This window comes from Rhea americana, unplaced genomic scaffold (assembly GCF_003343005.1).
Source record: "Rhea americana isolate MKP2758 unplaced genomic scaffold, rheAme1 scaffold_65, whole genome shotgun sequence".
In the NCBI taxonomy this organism is placed as follows: Eukaryota; Metazoa; Chordata; class Aves; order Rheiformes; family Rheidae; genus Rhea; species Rhea americana.
This window is the reverse complement of record NW_028186812.1, coordinates 3112689-3128347: the sequence shown is the minus strand read 5'-3', so window position 1 is coordinate 3128347 and position 15659 is coordinate 3112689. Positions and strand designations below refer to the sequence as shown.

The 15659-nt window shown below is 36.2% G+C and overlaps 2 protein-coding genes across 3 annotated transcripts in view; one reads left to right on the top strand and one right to left on the bottom strand.

Annotated features, from left to right (window-relative positions):
* Positions 1 to 150, bottom strand: part of EXOSC8 (exosome component 8) — a 12879-nt gene extending 12729 nt beyond the window's left edge. The window contains exon 1 of the mRNA XM_085320695.1: positions 108 to 150. Coding sequence (XP_085176821.1) covers positions 108 to 150 — 43 coding nt within the window. The remainder of the gene's footprint in view (positions 1 to 107) is intronic.
* The window catches only part of ALG5 (ALG5 dolichyl-phosphate beta-glucosyltransferase), a 22921-nt gene continuing 7312 nt past the window's right edge, over positions 51 to 15659 (top strand). The window contains exons 1-8 of one of the 2 annotated variants that reach the window (XM_085320646.1): positions 51 to 173; positions 459 to 630; positions 1882 to 1928; positions 2618 to 2686; positions 4201 to 4359; positions 5939 to 6052; positions 7291 to 7350; positions 10476 to 10627. In XM_085320646.1, the coding sequence (XP_085176772.1) occupies positions 465 to 630; positions 1882 to 1928; positions 2618 to 2686; positions 4201 to 4359; positions 5939 to 6052; positions 7291 to 7350; positions 10476 to 10627 (767 nt within the window). In that variant the 5' untranslated portion in view covers positions 51 to 173; positions 459 to 464. The remainder of the gene's footprint in view (positions 174 to 458; positions 631 to 1881; positions 1929 to 2617; positions 2687 to 4200; positions 4360 to 5938; positions 6053 to 7290; positions 7351 to 10475; positions 10628 to 15659) is intronic. The other variant, XM_085320647.1, reaches the window with a different exon arrangement.

Here is a 15659-nt window from a genome sequence, read left to right as displayed (position 1 = left end):
GCCGCCGCGGCTGCGCCGTGAGCGCCCCGGTGCGCTGGCGCGAGCCGCGCCGCGGTGGCGGCCGGTGAAAGCCGTTGAGCATGGCGTGCCTTTTACTGGCCTCGGACCGTCTGCAGAGTGCCCTGGTGGTGCTTTCTGCGCCTTAATCATTAGGGGGTCTTGGCTATTTCTGGGTAATTAAACTAAGATGTAATTTTGAGACGTCTGGTGCTGGGAAACCGAAATGCTGGTGATGATCAGGAGTGCTGCACGTCTATTGCTTCCAAGTAAAAGTACTTCAAAACGACAGGCTTTACTGATTTGTTTTAGCTGGACAGAAAACTGATTTWTTTATTTATTTATTTACAGACTGTGCCTAGCTATGCTCATTGTACATTGCAACAGCTGGATAAATCTTTAATGGAATGTTAATCCGTAAACAGCATTCAAAGATTTTGTTGTTTTTTTTTTCTTCACAGATTTGTATGATTGCTCACATAACTGCCATAAAAATGCCAACCATTCACCGACATGAAGAAGAGAAGTTCTTCATAACTGCTGAAGGCAGGAAAGAACCTGTACCAAGTATACATGATCCCCCTACAAGGGAGCTCTCTGTTGTTGTGCCTTCATACAATGAGGAAGACCGGTGTAAGATTTTTCTTKTTTTGAGAAAAAGAAGAAAGTCTATCTATTATTACTCTAATAATGCAGAGGTTAGTTTATGTTAGCAACAGATTCTGGCAGGCTGGATTATGKGTCTGATGTTGTGCCCAGTTTGCAGAAACTCGTCCAAGTACATTGAATTTCAGAATTGAGAAAGTGCCCCTTGCTATTTTTAGCAACMACTGTTAGTTGTAAGAATAGTCTATATTAAAATAAAGCACAGCAAAGTAGCTGCTTATTCCCCTGTAGATGCTGTAAGGAGAGAAGTAGAAAAGGACTTCTAAACTCAATATGAAATTTTCCCGCTCTGAAACAAACAGCAGCAGCTTCAGRCAGAAAAAGGATGATCTCATGAGTTTTGTGTTTTGTTTTGTTTTTACTTTTGTCTTGGCCATTCATATGCTATCCCATTCTGATGGGATTTCAAGCTCTGAAGCCCTTAYTGTGGTTGACATGGTAGCACATGCTGTCCTCCCCTTTCCAGGTGAAGTGAAAATACTGAGTTGCTCAGGATTCCACGACAAGGAATTTTTGCCAGTAACATGTATCTAGACAGCAGGGTAGCTCTGGCACTTTCTAGAGTCCAGTAGATTCCAGTGGATGTCCTGGTTCTCAGACTTCCCTGCTTTCTGTGAGCAAGGGTTTAATACACTTCATGTGATTTTACATTTMGCCTTCTCTCCAGAGGTAGAGATCTGCTTGGGAATAAGCATATACTGCAAAGACCACCATGAGATTRAATATTTTTCTAATCTACAGCTGCAAAAGTAGTGCCTGTTAGGTGCCTAACCATCTATGCCAGTAGTACAAAAACTGCACGATACTGACTAGTATTAGAAATTTCTCCTGATTAATTCTGTCACCTCTCTTAAATACAAAAAGATTATTAAATGCTGGTTTGCAGGGTAAGCCACAGCTGTTTTCTTGTTTCTTTAGYATTATCTAGAGAATTGCATGTTTCAAAATAGAAAATTGGCTTTGATCTTTAAGGAAACATTTTTATTCCCTTCAATGTAGATTTTTTTCATTATTCTTTTCATATTCAGCAAGGACAGGATTTAGAATTGCAGGTGCTAACTTTTTTTTTTTACTGAAGCGAGTGTTTTATGAATGAAGCAACTTGCTCTCTCCTTAGCTTCACGGTTGTTATCAACTTGCTTGCACATGTGCTCATTGGTGGTCTTGGTGTTTAGCCTCTTATATCTACTAACCTGAGCTCCTCTATCTTTTCTGTAGTGCCTCTAATGATGGATGAAGCTTTGGATTATCTAGAAAAAAGACAGGTATTTTCATCTTGCATTCAGAATCCATTATTTTTCTGTGTATTATGCAAGTCTGTGATCTAGTCACTTGATTATTTTGTTATATGTTAAAACATTATAACTTTAGCTGCTTGGAAGCAACACTTCTGTCTCTTATTGGTTATTTTAGGATCAAATGCTGGAAAGTCTATTTTTTTTTTTTAAATTAAGTAAAAACTCAGTTAACTATTGTATCATGACAAAAATTTACATGCAAGATATCTATCCAAGATAGAGATTAAGAATTAACCAGAATTAACTTCTTAAACTAAAACCTAGTTTGTGTGTCCAATATTTTTAAACATTTGTTCTTTATTAGGATTGATTATCTGGTTGAAAAGCCATTATGAAGGTTTGGAGGTGGGGAAATGTTTGTTTGTTGGGGTTTTGTTTGTTTTTTAACAATGATGTTTTGAGCTTTCACAAGCCTCTTTTCAATAAATTGATTTTTTCAGTGCTAGATGATAGCACGATATGACAAGCGTTAGGTAATGGAACAGATATCTAAATGGCAAGATTCTTCAACTCTAATTGCCATCTTAACAAATTTACTACATTGTATTGCTGTCTGTAAACACAAATGAGAAGGTGCTAAGGAAAAAGAACACTGATGCATGAAAGATGTGCTGCCTACTGAAGAGGTTGTATCAAATGCATTGTTTATTTTTCAGAGACAAGATCCTTCATTCACTTATGAAGTAATAGTGGTTGACGATGGTAGTAAAGATCAAACCAAGAAGGTAAGAAAGAGCAGATTTTTACCAAGTAATTGGATGTATAGGTTTATATATTGTGTTTGTGAACCATGCATGTTTTGTCCTTACATTCTTSGTACTCAAATAATTTTCTCTACTTGCTAATTAAAATTTGGTTTCCAAACACTTTGTCATTATTCTGCGTACATTATAGATGTCACATACACRCATCTAACTCTTTTGCAAATGCTATTATTTGTGATTGGTTGATGTGATAGCTGCTTTCCTGCAACTGAAATTCTAGTTTTAACTTTATCGAATTTCTTCTGAAATACGTAGTGATACAAAGCTTAGTGAAGCTAAGAAGCCTTTTGAAATAGGTGATTTTTTTTTAACTGTGATGGACAGAGTGGCTGACATGTCCTATAGCTCTTTCCCATGCCATTCATGGAATGATATTCCAGAGTGTTACAGCAACACAAGTACACTCCCACTTCCATAGTGCCACTTCAAATACATCATAATTTGTAATCCATTATCTTATGACAGTATCAGTAAGCCTGAGGCAGGGGAGATTTCTCCAAATTTCCATTCTTTTTTTTTTTTCAGAATTTCTTCTCTTCTAAGAACAACAGTAGTTATTCTTAGAATAAGCCTGTTCATCCTTCTCTGTGCTTCTCTTTTTAAACTGTCATTTTAGTCTTTTTTAATATAACATAGTTTACTGTGTTCATAAACCTGTTCACTTAAATCCCATTGCTAGTAGTAGTAGTTTTCAAAATAGTTCTGCGTTCTTCTGCTTTTGCCTGATGAATRTAAGTGAGGGCTGACCAACTTGAATTTTGGTTAACTATTACTTGATGGATGTTTGGGTCAGCTACTAACAAGAGTGCTACTTCTTTAATTTCCTTTTCTTGAGATGTCTGTTAAGCATTGTGCATGTATATTTGTCTTCCTTGTGTTCCTTCTAGCATCGTTTCTAGCAGCACGTGGTGGCCATGGACTTCTGAACCTCTGAACTTGCAAGGATTTGAGGCAACCTTTGGAAAAAATTAGAGGAGAGGACTCATGTTTTTTTCCTTCTGCAGCATGGACCAAAAGTACATAAATCTGCAGTGTGAATAGGATTTTAGACCTTTGATTTTTATTTTTTTTTAAACCACAGATAACAGTGAAACAAATGGGGAAATTGGTAACTCTAGAAAACTATATTTCTTTGTCTAGTCATACGTGTTAATATAAAAGGCCTATAGTAGTTTAATATTAACTACATCAGTACTGAGTCTTTTAGGCTTTGGTGAGATAGGGAAAATGCRGTCTAGAACTGCTTGAGGAAATAGCCCGTTCTTATTGAACATGACTATCTTTTTCAGACTTCTGTTCACTGTGAACTGGTTTTTATTTTCCTGAGCAGACTTCAGCAATCCCTRGGCAATATATTTATGCAGACTGAAGTGACTATAATTCTGTGCTATTGAGTTTAAAAAAATGGTGAGCAAATGAAAACTTCTACCTTGATTCCTGTTCTTGTTTTATGCTGTTTTTTGTATGTCTGTTAGGTTGCGCTGAAGTACTGCAAGAAATATGGAAGTGACAAAGTGCGAGTGCTTTCTTTGGTAAAAAATCGAGGGAAAGGAGGAGCAGTCAGGATGGTAACTGATACTTTCATCTCCTTTCATCTCCTTCTCTRTTTGAACGAGTTCTGCCCCAATATGCAGGTGATACAGCTGTGATGATTGAAGTTTTGAATTTAATACATTAACAAAATGATTATAGGAAAACTGAGAACAGGTTCCATAAATTAAGGCAAAAACACTTTACAAAGTAAGCTTATTTTAGATATTGAAAACAATATTCTCTACCTGGGAAGAACAGTAACAAAAGAACTCTTCTCATATGAAGAATTCAAAAGGGTTTTTTTTTTTTTTTTTTTTTTTTTAGTATTAGACTTGAACTTCATATTTTGTTAGTTCTGCTTACAAATAGCCCTGCATTTAAAGAGCACAATGAAAAAATTAGATTTAACTAAAACTTTTGTAAAGGAAGTACAGCTAAATTTGCAAACATTGCTTTCCAACTCKTAACTCTAACTCTTTAAAAAAAGAGCTAATGAACACTTTCCTCCAAGAAAGTTTGTATTTACTGAAGTCCACCATTATCAACTGCACTTGGTGGTAGAAGGGGCACACTTTATGCTTTCACATACTAATGTGCATATACAGACTGTATAAAATCATGTCTAGAAAATAACTTCAAAATTTTTAAGGAACATTTTCTAGGGTAAATGACATTTTTAGTAAGGGGTGGGTATGATTTATGAGTTTTCAGAGCCTCTACAAGTCTAATAAGTAATTGTAAAGTGTGCAGTTGTTAGGTGCTGTACTTATGATTTCAAAAATCTTTTTCTTTTTTTTTCCACTGATTTTCTCAGTAAAACTTAAATATTTAATGAGTCAATTTAAAGGTTTTCTTATGAAACACCAGTAACTATAGGAAATAAAGAAAACATAAAATTAATATACTGGATTTTTGTAAGAAATACAATTTTTCTGCCCTTCTAGGAGGGGAATGACTGTGTGATACAGTTTTACATTGTAGACTTTAGAGTGGATTTATTTACCAAATCATATGTGCCCAGTTATGACAGTGCTTTTGGCAAACCCACTACTGTTCTCCTATCTGAACTCCTTCAAAAATTGTCAAAGATCTGACTAAGAATATGGCAAAATAGGTTGCAAGGTTTGCTTCGTCACAGACCATTTGCCATGACACTGTGCTTAATTTTAAATTAGTTTTGAGAAATATTCTCTTTTCATTACTGTTGAAACTCTGTTAGAAGGTAGCACTGCATCTTCCTTTCCATGACTCTAGGCTGACAAAGAAGCAAAGTTCAGATGACAAAGAAAAGCTATCCAGTACAGCAACAGTTGCTAATCACTGCTTCTTTGTGCTTCCCTGTATAACTAACTGTAGCAAATTGATATCTCTCAGGATTTGAGTTTGCAGAACTCTTACTTTGTAAGCCCTTCAGGAGCAGTAGTGTTACTCTGTTGTGTTAATACACTACTGATCAGCATTCCACAGTGATCAGTATGTGAAGTCCCTAGGCATTGTTGCAAAATGAATTAATTACTTATAGTTAGTAGCAGAATATTAAGAATCACTTGTTGTGTTCAATTTGTGATACCACTACTTCAATTGCACTGCTAGKTTTCTGCAATGTCTTGCATTATCTAGCTTACCATGACAAATATTGATTTAGAAGGTGTATTTTTTTATTAACTGTTTCAATTGCAGGGTGTCTTTAGTTCTCGGGGGAAGAAAATTCTCATGGCTGACGCAGATGGAGCTACAAAATTTCCAGATATTGAAAAAGTAGAAGAAGGTCTAAAAAATCTTCAGCCGTGGCCTGTGCGTATAAGTTCTCATGGTTTTAGTGTAATACACATGCATATAGGTCGATTGTTGTAATTACCTTTAACCTGAGTTCACTGAGATCTAGTTAAAGATTTAGGTACAGTCTGGAGACCTGAGGTTTTGAAATTGTAAGAATGGGCTGTCCATAGATAACTTCCTKTAAGTTTTTACCTCCTCTCCATTCATGGTGCCACTTTCAGTGTGGTACATAGTGTTCTATTTAGTATTTTTACAGAGTATAATAGCTACAAATGAAAAATGCTGTGCAACGCATGGCATCAGTTAAAAACACTCATTTGTTAACTGAATTTTGTATTTTATTTTCATCTGTCATCCTATCTTATATAGATTCTTTTTTCCARTCACGTTATTTGTAAAGAACTTCTATTGCAACCCCGAAAAAAAAMCACCACTGTGAAATAAGAGCTTCTCCCTGGATAGCCATTCTCTTTCAGGTGCTTGATTTGAAAGAACTGAGACTTATTTCCATTGACCTAGTGTTTAAAGTCAGAACAATGAAGTACTTTTTAGCTAGTTTCCAGAATGCAGAAAGTGATATGCAGCCTTCCAGGGGAGGGTCTAATAGGTGTGCCTATGTGAAAGAAAGTGGTACCCTGTGTCATGGAGCCACAGGGTGGCAGTGTTTCCATGTTATTCCACTGCCAAGACAGCAGCAGCTGCTCGTTCTCCAGCCTCTCTCACATGCTCTCGAATGCAGCGGGTTAGAGGTAATTTATGTGAGAAGGAGTAGCATGAGAATAAATCTTCCGTTAGGGTCATCTCTCTTGATCTGAGATGATATTTTGACTGATACTGTGGCATTTTGTTTGAAAATACATCAGTGAAATATTCTGCTATCTCTTTCACAATGTAATATTAAGAGCAAACATATCTATATGCATTGAGCATGCTTAGGCACTTTGTGTGCTGTTCAGTATGTTTGCTGTCTGCATACCTCAGAAGAACAATGTAAGCTGAACCAGACATGAATAAATCGCAGCAATTCATATGTGCTGTATACAAAAAGCAGTAAACTTTAGCTGGTCTGTTAATTGTAGAAAAGATTTATTTTAGCCACAGAATCTAGCAGTGTAAAAAGTACAGCTACAGGAAGCAGAAAGGTGTACTGCTTTGAACTTTTTATTATACATCTGTAATCACTCTTGAAGGTTTCATGAGAAACCTCAAATGGTAGTTCAGATGACAAATCTTAAATTTGTATTTCTGTGCAGAACCAGATGGCTATTTCCTGTGGTTCTAGAGCTCATCTGGAGAAGGACTCAATAGCAAAGGTACGTTTCCCTTTCCTGCAGAGTTATACTTAGACATTTCCATTATTTGATACTGCTATTCAGATTTTACAAATAAATAATAAGAATTTGTAAAAGACTGGAAGCTAAAAGTAGAGAAAACTCATGATAAGTCTAGCATATGAGCATATGTATATATCATATATAAGGGATGTGTTCTTCTACATTTCAGGCACCACCAACTTTGAACTGGTTTTAGCCAGTGCTTCAATTTTTAGGCACAATCTGTAGAAGTTAATGTTGTTGTTTTGTTTTGTTTTTTTCTGAAGAGTTAAAGCTCCTACACTGGAATAATTTCTTTGCATGTGTGTTTCTTTGCATATTTTGCCAGTACTGGGGGCTGGGGTAAAAGGCAGCTGACTATTGATTCTCTTCCAGTACAAGAGCTTGTTGATCTGCAGATTTTGAGATGTGTTCAAACTGAATTAGGGATACTCAGCAATAAAGAGTGTTTGAAGAGTATATCAATCCACAGGAAAATGCTGTAACTTTTCTGTATTATTCATAGTGAAATTTGAGTTGTGAACACAGACAGTACTACTCAGCATGTGGCTCTTGTGGAATAGACAGTGATGCACAGGAACATAATTTTATCTTGCRTCTGTTTTTCTGCTGTCTTGACAGACAGTTGACAAAGCACAGGCATGGAACTTGTATTGCAACAGATGCATTGCTGGACTAATGTCTTTAGCAGAATGCACTCATAATGTTGAAGAGTAAGCTTTGTTTATATCAATGTTTAATACTTAATTTTATAAGTAGTAGTGTGTGAATCTAGCATCCTCACAAAAGAAACCCTTCATCTTTTTGAGAAATGAGGATAAATCTTTGATGTGGTACTTAATGTGCTTATAGCACAGAATGCACTCTCTTTACATTAATTTTAGCTGTACAGTCAGTGTATCSTAGAGATGATGCTGGTACACATAGAGCATGTGGCTGGTAAATCTGAGTCCAGAAAACGTAATTGTCTGGTCACTTTAAAGCATTGGATATAAGTGAACTTTCTTCAATGCATTCATATCTCTTTCCATCTTTGAAAGTCTTGCCAGGTGAGGGAAGACTTGAAGCTGAATATCTTTCTTAAGCCAAAAATATGTGGGGTTTTTGTTTGTTTTCAGGAGGTGTGCCTCTCCTTTGCTTCTTATTTCTCCCCTTATTTCTGACTTTATGATAATCATAAACAGGAGTCTAACTGTTCAGGTAGTGTTGCTCTGAAGTATGTAACCCATTTCATCACCCTAGCTATCCCTCAACCAGAAAGGAAAGACTGCCTTTACCACTCTAACGTTGCACTACAAAACAGTTTGTTTTCAATAGATATAAAAATTTAAACAGTTTTGAGAGGTCAAGATTTTTTTTCTGGGTTTGGTAGTATGTGGAACAGTAGAATGATGCTGTGATGTGCAGCTGTAAGGGATTTATGATTAAGACCAGAATTTTCACCTTTAAGTTCAGTTTTAAGAGACTGAGGTTTTTGTTCTGTTTACAAAACTGTTAATGAGCTTTAGTGAGTTCTTAGCATGATGTGCATAAGTAGTCCTGGAGCAATGAACATAATGCGGGAGCTCCTCTTCATGAAGTACACAGTTTGATTGGATGGCAGTGATACAGCCTCTTGCTGCTTTCCTTTTGGCACTAGTAGCCTTGCATTCTTGGTCACATGGTGGTCTACCCCAACCCAAAAGAGGCAAAGAGTCCACACCAGATCTGTCATGACTCTATGGCTAGAACACTCTTCTCAGAGGCACAAGATAGGAATTTGAATTCCCTAAGCCAAAGAAAAAATTGGAAGTTCATGAAGAGAAGTCTCACTTCCTGAATAAGTGCTCTCAGCGCTAGGCTATTACATAATAAATTGAGCATCTTCTCATTTTTCAACTGAGGATTAAAATGAGTTGCTTTAAAGACATCTGTTATCACCTAGGGATRTTTACCAGCTAAAATGTTGGCTCCCAAAGATTTCACGTTTAGCTAGAAATCTTGGATGCAAGAACCTAAATTGAAATGAAGACCTGCAGTGAGTTTGTAAGTGATTTGTGGATCTAAGTTACAGTTGTTTGGAAGTTGTCTGCAATACACAAGCTGAGAAGGACATTTTCAAACCCAGAGTTAAACCTCTGGCTTACATGGGCAAACACATCATATGATTTTTACATCAAGAACAAAATTGTAACCAAAGAGTAGACTGGGAAAACATTTGCCAGGAACATGAAATATATTTGCAAAAGAATAGAAAACATGGCTGTGGATCATTGCTGGAAATAAAAAATGAAAGAATATTGTTTATATCAGCAGTTACTTTGATTCAGTTTGTTGCTTGATCCATCATATACTACAAAAAAGTGCAATCTCCTAATTGCGTTCTCCTAAGTGTCTTAACACTATGTAAGCTCTAAATATCATTGGATCTTGAATAAAAGAATTGTGCTGCAAACAAGGGATGCTTMAATTTGGTGTTTTTAGGAATGATATAAAACTCTAATTTTTGTGTTAGAGCAATAGCTAGAGACCTGTTTCATTTTTAGTGTGTATTCTTAAGAAAAACAGTTTTTATGCAGTCCTACTGGGTTTGTTCTCCATCATCCTTTATGGTAACTTTTGCATCTGTTGGACCTGTTCAGCAAAGTTTTATGAAAATGKAAGACTAGCATTTAAGTGGCAAGTGGGAGTAGAGAATGTAATATGAATTTCCCTTCCTCTTTCATTCTTCCTGTCTTGGCACCCCCARTTCCCAGAGAATCATAGAGAAGATATGACTGTCCCGTTCGTGACCTGMAATTCAGATTCCTACTCTACTTAATATGTATTAGCCAGAACGAAAAGATGATGTRAATTAAGGAAAGCAGGGTCAAGAACTTGAACTTCTCATATTCTAGGCTAGTATCCTGCGCATGGGCTTAACTGGCAAGCCTATCTTTTCAGCTGTGATTCTGTTCAGCTGTAACAATTTAGAAGTTAGGTTTTGTTCCCATACCAAATAAAAACAGTTTATAAACTTCAAAAGCTGTTACAAAGCAGAATTATTGTSCTTTAAGCCAGCTTTTTCCAAACTCTTTGCTCACCAGTTAAATGCAGCCATCTAACTTCTTGCCTTTTGTTCACAGCGCTCTTACTTCCGAACTCTTCTTATGTATGGATTCCATTTCCTTGTATGGTTTCTCTGTGTCAAAGGGATCAGGGACACACAGTGTGGATTTAAACTTTTAACCAGAAAAGCTGCTGCACGGACTTTTTCAACTCTTCATATAGAACGCTGGTAAATGCCTTTTTCTTTTTTCACTCTCCTCTCCCCAAATGAATATGGTTTTGAAAAGTTAACATCAGTGTTTACAATAAAGCATGTCATATCTATGTGTWAATGCTAGCTGCTCAGTGTTTTTGACAAATTATGGTACTACTTCGGTGGCCCTTTAGATTTCTTGTTATGCTGAAATGTCTTGCTATTTGCTAAGAATTATATTATTAAGATRCACTTTAGGAAATTGCTAGATATCTGAGTTCACCCTCTTGTGACAGGGAGGAGAAAAGATAGTTCATTAACTTTTGCTTTTAAAATAGGATCCRAGGTAAACTATGAGAAGTCTTGTAAGACCACAGTGCTGAAATTTTGGATGATGACAGTGGACTTCTTGCAAGCTCATTTTACTTTGGCATACGTATAGAAGTTGTATAATGCTCAGAAGTAGGACGTTGACTTTTGCCTTTTAAGAGATAATTGATTTGGAGAAGGGAACAAAGAAAATTCTAAGAACTCTTGTCTTYGCTCACCCCCTAGAAGAAAACTTAAACTACTCCTTATTGTTCTCTTGTAGTCATTTCCCTGCTTCAGAGATCCCTCTCGTTTTATAGATAACAAGCCATGCAGGCAGGGTAAGGAATGGAGAAAACCTCTTATATGAGTTGAGAGAGTTACTAGCTCAATTCAAAACTTTGACTAGTCTATTTCTGTGCAATATGACTTCACAATCCAATATTTATGAACCAAAGTATTTTTCCTAAAATCTATATCTGATAAGTTGTTTGTAGTCACTGAAGGCTTAATGGGAAAGGAAACATCTACTCTTTGCTTATTTTCTTATTTCCTCTTTAATAAGAGAGGGCTACTGATAAATCTTATTGATTTAAGACAATAGAAAATGATGTATACCATTTAAATTGCTTTAGAGCTGTCTCATAATTTAGCTAGAACAGTTCCTTATGAGACTGACATAGTAATGACTGCTCATAAGAAAATGAAATGCTGTTTCCACATAAATACCATAATTTCTGTAAGCCTTCTACACCACAACTGTTGCTAAAAGGATGGTGACAGTTCCCAAGCTTAATTAAGTATAATCAAATCTTTTCAAACTACTGTTTGAAAGAAAATCTCTTAGAGTACTGTTTGCTGGCAAAGAGTAGAATTACTGGACAATGTTCCCATATAGAAATGTGTATGATCCCACAATCCTAGTCCAAGCCAATACATCTAGTTTTAGCTTGGGTTTTGCTAGTGATGGCCAGCCTGTGTTGCCAGAATGGGTTTGCAAAGGTAGTGTTTAGGAAAAATCAATCTCCTAGCTGAGTGGTTTGCTAATTACCCTAAGGAAAACTATGGCAGAAACATAGCTTAAGCTTGAAGCGAAAATTATAAAACTGCATAAAATGTTATTGCGTCCTTCATATTCCAGAACTTTCTAAATATGTGGCTAAATGTGTATTCAAAGCCCTAAAGTGCACAAAATTATGTTATTTAAAAATGTCATTTGACTGTTACTTAAAATTATTATTTAACTTTATTACCTTTTTGAATTTATTGTTTCAAGAAGAAATACTGGAAGAAATGAATGAGGATAATCAGCTTAATCAATTAAAATGCAATCATCAATCTTACTCTGAAACTAAACAATTTCATTTAGTTATTGGTCAGACATAAAAATTCAGATTTTAAAAATCATTTAACACACTTTCTTTTGCCACTCTGAGATTCTTTAGTAATAAAAGAACGTAAGAGCAAAAACAATTATGTGATGTATTATTTTCTGCACCCCACTATGTAGGAATTGAAGCAGTGAAAAGGGGATATTGCTAATTCATTTTATAGTAGTTCTTTTGCTAGTGTGGAACTTCAGGTTTTAGTATGCTAATTTGTTGTGCTTATATGTGCTGCTGTAAAATGAAACTTCTCTTGTTGCTCTCTCATATATAATAATCCATAATATAATCCCATAAATGTTTACTTATTTATTTGCGACTTACTGGTTGGTGATGAACAGTGTTCCCTTTGCTAGTGAAGAAAAGAGCAACTCAAATTCTTCCCMAAAACAGCTCTCTAAATACTTTCAAACAACATTTTTTCCTAAAACAGTAAGTTCTCTTTGTTTAGTTGGTTTAGTTTTCTACCAAAACAGGCCATGTATTAGCTGCTTTTCTCCTCATTTCTCCATCAGCCATCTCTGTGCTACTCTCCCTTTATTTTCGTACCAATTGTCTAACTTCAACCAAATTTGACAGAACAGCAGAGATCTCAAACATGGAAAGTTTTAGCAAGTTTGGAAGCTGAAAGCCAAGTATAGGAGAAGAAATTTAGCTTGGTGCCATTGCTGAAGAACAGGCTACAGTATGGACTCAAAAGTTACTTACTGTTAGATTTGTAACTAACCATTCAGCCTGTGCAACTGGAAGCCAACATTTTAGCACTTGAAACAGAGTGCTGTGCCTTTTCCGGTTGTTTTGTGGGAGACCTGGAAATAAACAGATTGGGAGGCATGAGGATGTGGGGAAAGTGGATGTAGCAGAGGAAAGGGCAATCATAAGTGAAATGTCTATGGTGTTGATAGGGCAGCTAGGATAGCTGCAGTGGGAAAAGATGTGGGGCCATCAAGTATGTAGGAAACAAGAATTCATTAATCCTAATAGTCACAGAGCAAGTTGCTTTGTTACTTGAGATCAGCCGGGTAGGCTTTGGGGCAGTTTTTCATTGTTCTGTTTTCTTTTTTTTCTTTCCTTCCAGTTTTGCTCTATGATAAGTGACAAAATACTCCATTTTCATTAATAGTTTCAAATATTTACTTACTTGGAAACGTAGTGCATCCCATGGAACCATACTTTTGATTTCTTTTTATTTAGTATTGTAATATTCTGAAATAATCCAAAAATGAAAACTTATTTTAAACAAAACTGGCCCCTGGTAAATTTCCATTGCATAATGTATGTGTAAAGGGGGGGGGGAAACAACAAAAAAATGTTTTGACTTTGTACCATGGAGGTTTTGTTACATGTCATGAGCTTGAGTGAGGATGTAAGAGAATTAATATAGCCCCTGCTTACAGTTGCCTAATAAAATCAGTAGTCTGTTATCTTTCTGCTGACTTGGAACACTGGGGAGACTGTGAGTGGGTCACACAGGGTCTCATCCATACTGAGACTATCAGCTGGGGTTGGAGAGAAACCACTTTGGTCTCTTTTTGACATCTGAACAAATCATTTAATTTCTTTGACCCTTAAAATCCTATTAGGGAAACAGCACTCTTACATACTGAAAGAAGAAATTCCATTTAGTGTGGTCAGTGCTCAGATACTGTGGATGGAGGACAGTGTTGGGGAATATTCAACAAACAAACAGCATTTGATAAGGTCATGTCCATCTGAGAACCATAACCCTGCCTATATCTAGTCTCTGCAGTGCTCCTTCTTGCTGAACCTGTGTGCATGGAGAGCTGGTTGAGAGGATAAAGGCCATACAGCTTCTGCAGAAGCCTCATRTGTCCTTTCTACTTGAGTTTGGTCAAGTTCAAATTTTTTGAGATATTGGTGAGCTAAGTGAGTTCTTATACAAGAACATAGTAAATACTTAGGGTAAACATTAATACATAACATTATTCATATTGTTAATATAAAATAGCTATAAAATTGGTTATGTAATAATCCCTGCCCTGAACTGATAAGCTTATTTATATTCTAATTGAACTGTGTGTGCCTAATAAGGACAGGATCATATCACATCTTGTGTATATCTACTAGTCTGCCATCACAAGCARTGGAAGAAGGATGTAATTCATTTCATCTTAGAATGACATCTAAAATATACCAGATAAAATGCAGCCTGTAAGTGCCTGTTTCCTGTTCTTGCCTATGAAGGGAATATAGCAAACTTGTACATAGGTAAGTATCTGTACTGTAGGTGAATAAAGTTCAGCAAGGTAAATAACTCGGGGCGGGGGGGGTGGATTTTTCAACTTACTAGGGCCTCCATTTTCTCAAAGGGATAAACGRTGTAGTAAATACTGAAAGAAGTAGAGTAAGCAGAAGACTACTGACCTATATTGGCAGTGGCAATTGTTTCTGTAGAGAGAGTCCAAAGAATTCTTCCCTTCAGATAAAGGAATTCAGTAGACTTTGTTGCATACAAGAGACAGCAAGTGCTGAATTAGCGCTGGGCAGGAGGAGATTGCCTTGAAGTGCTGATTGTTGTCAATACTGCTCCAGAAGAGAGCGCAACACTTTTATCCAAGAGATAATACAGGTTTTTATTTCTGTGTCTCTCAGCAGGCTGTTAACATACCTCCCACAGAGAGCGAGTGTTGGGAGCACATTCTCTTTCTTGGAAGTTTACACTCTGGCATTAAATATGTCAGTGTAAACAACATAGTTATCCTGCTGCTGGGTTGGACAGACTGAAATATTTTTAAGTTTCCACATTTAAATTGGTATCAGAGACACCAAAAAGAAATGCTTATGGTGTTTTCAGTGCTTCATCAGGACTACCTATTAACTGGAGCCTTGTGTATATATGTTTGTCTTTCATATGCAAAAGAGGGGATTATGTCAAGACTCTCCTTTTTGTGATCTTCTGTGTCATTGACAGTTTCACAATTACCAAGAAATAACCTGAATTCAGCTAGATTAGGAGTGCAAAACTATTTGCTCATACCTCCACTTTCTTCTTCTTTCAGCATACTCTTTCTTTTCCAGTTGATGTTGAATTGAGTATCACCTCTTTAACATTAAAAATTCCAGAAGTCTGGGAGACAATTGTCTACTTCCTGTGTTGAATTTGATGTATAGATGCCTATATTTAGGAAATCTTAAGAGCAAACTGAAGTATACAATAAAAGCTATTCTTCATGATGGGATGAGCAATACTTTCAAAGAGAGACCAAGATATTTCCAAAAGGGTTTTCTTAATCTAACTCTAAAATTTGGAAAGCATTTGAAAATTAATAATTACTGGAAAGTGTTTATATTTTTGATGCTAAGAAATCATGCTCACATCCTAAATGAGTTTTTTTGTTTTTGTTTTTGTTTTT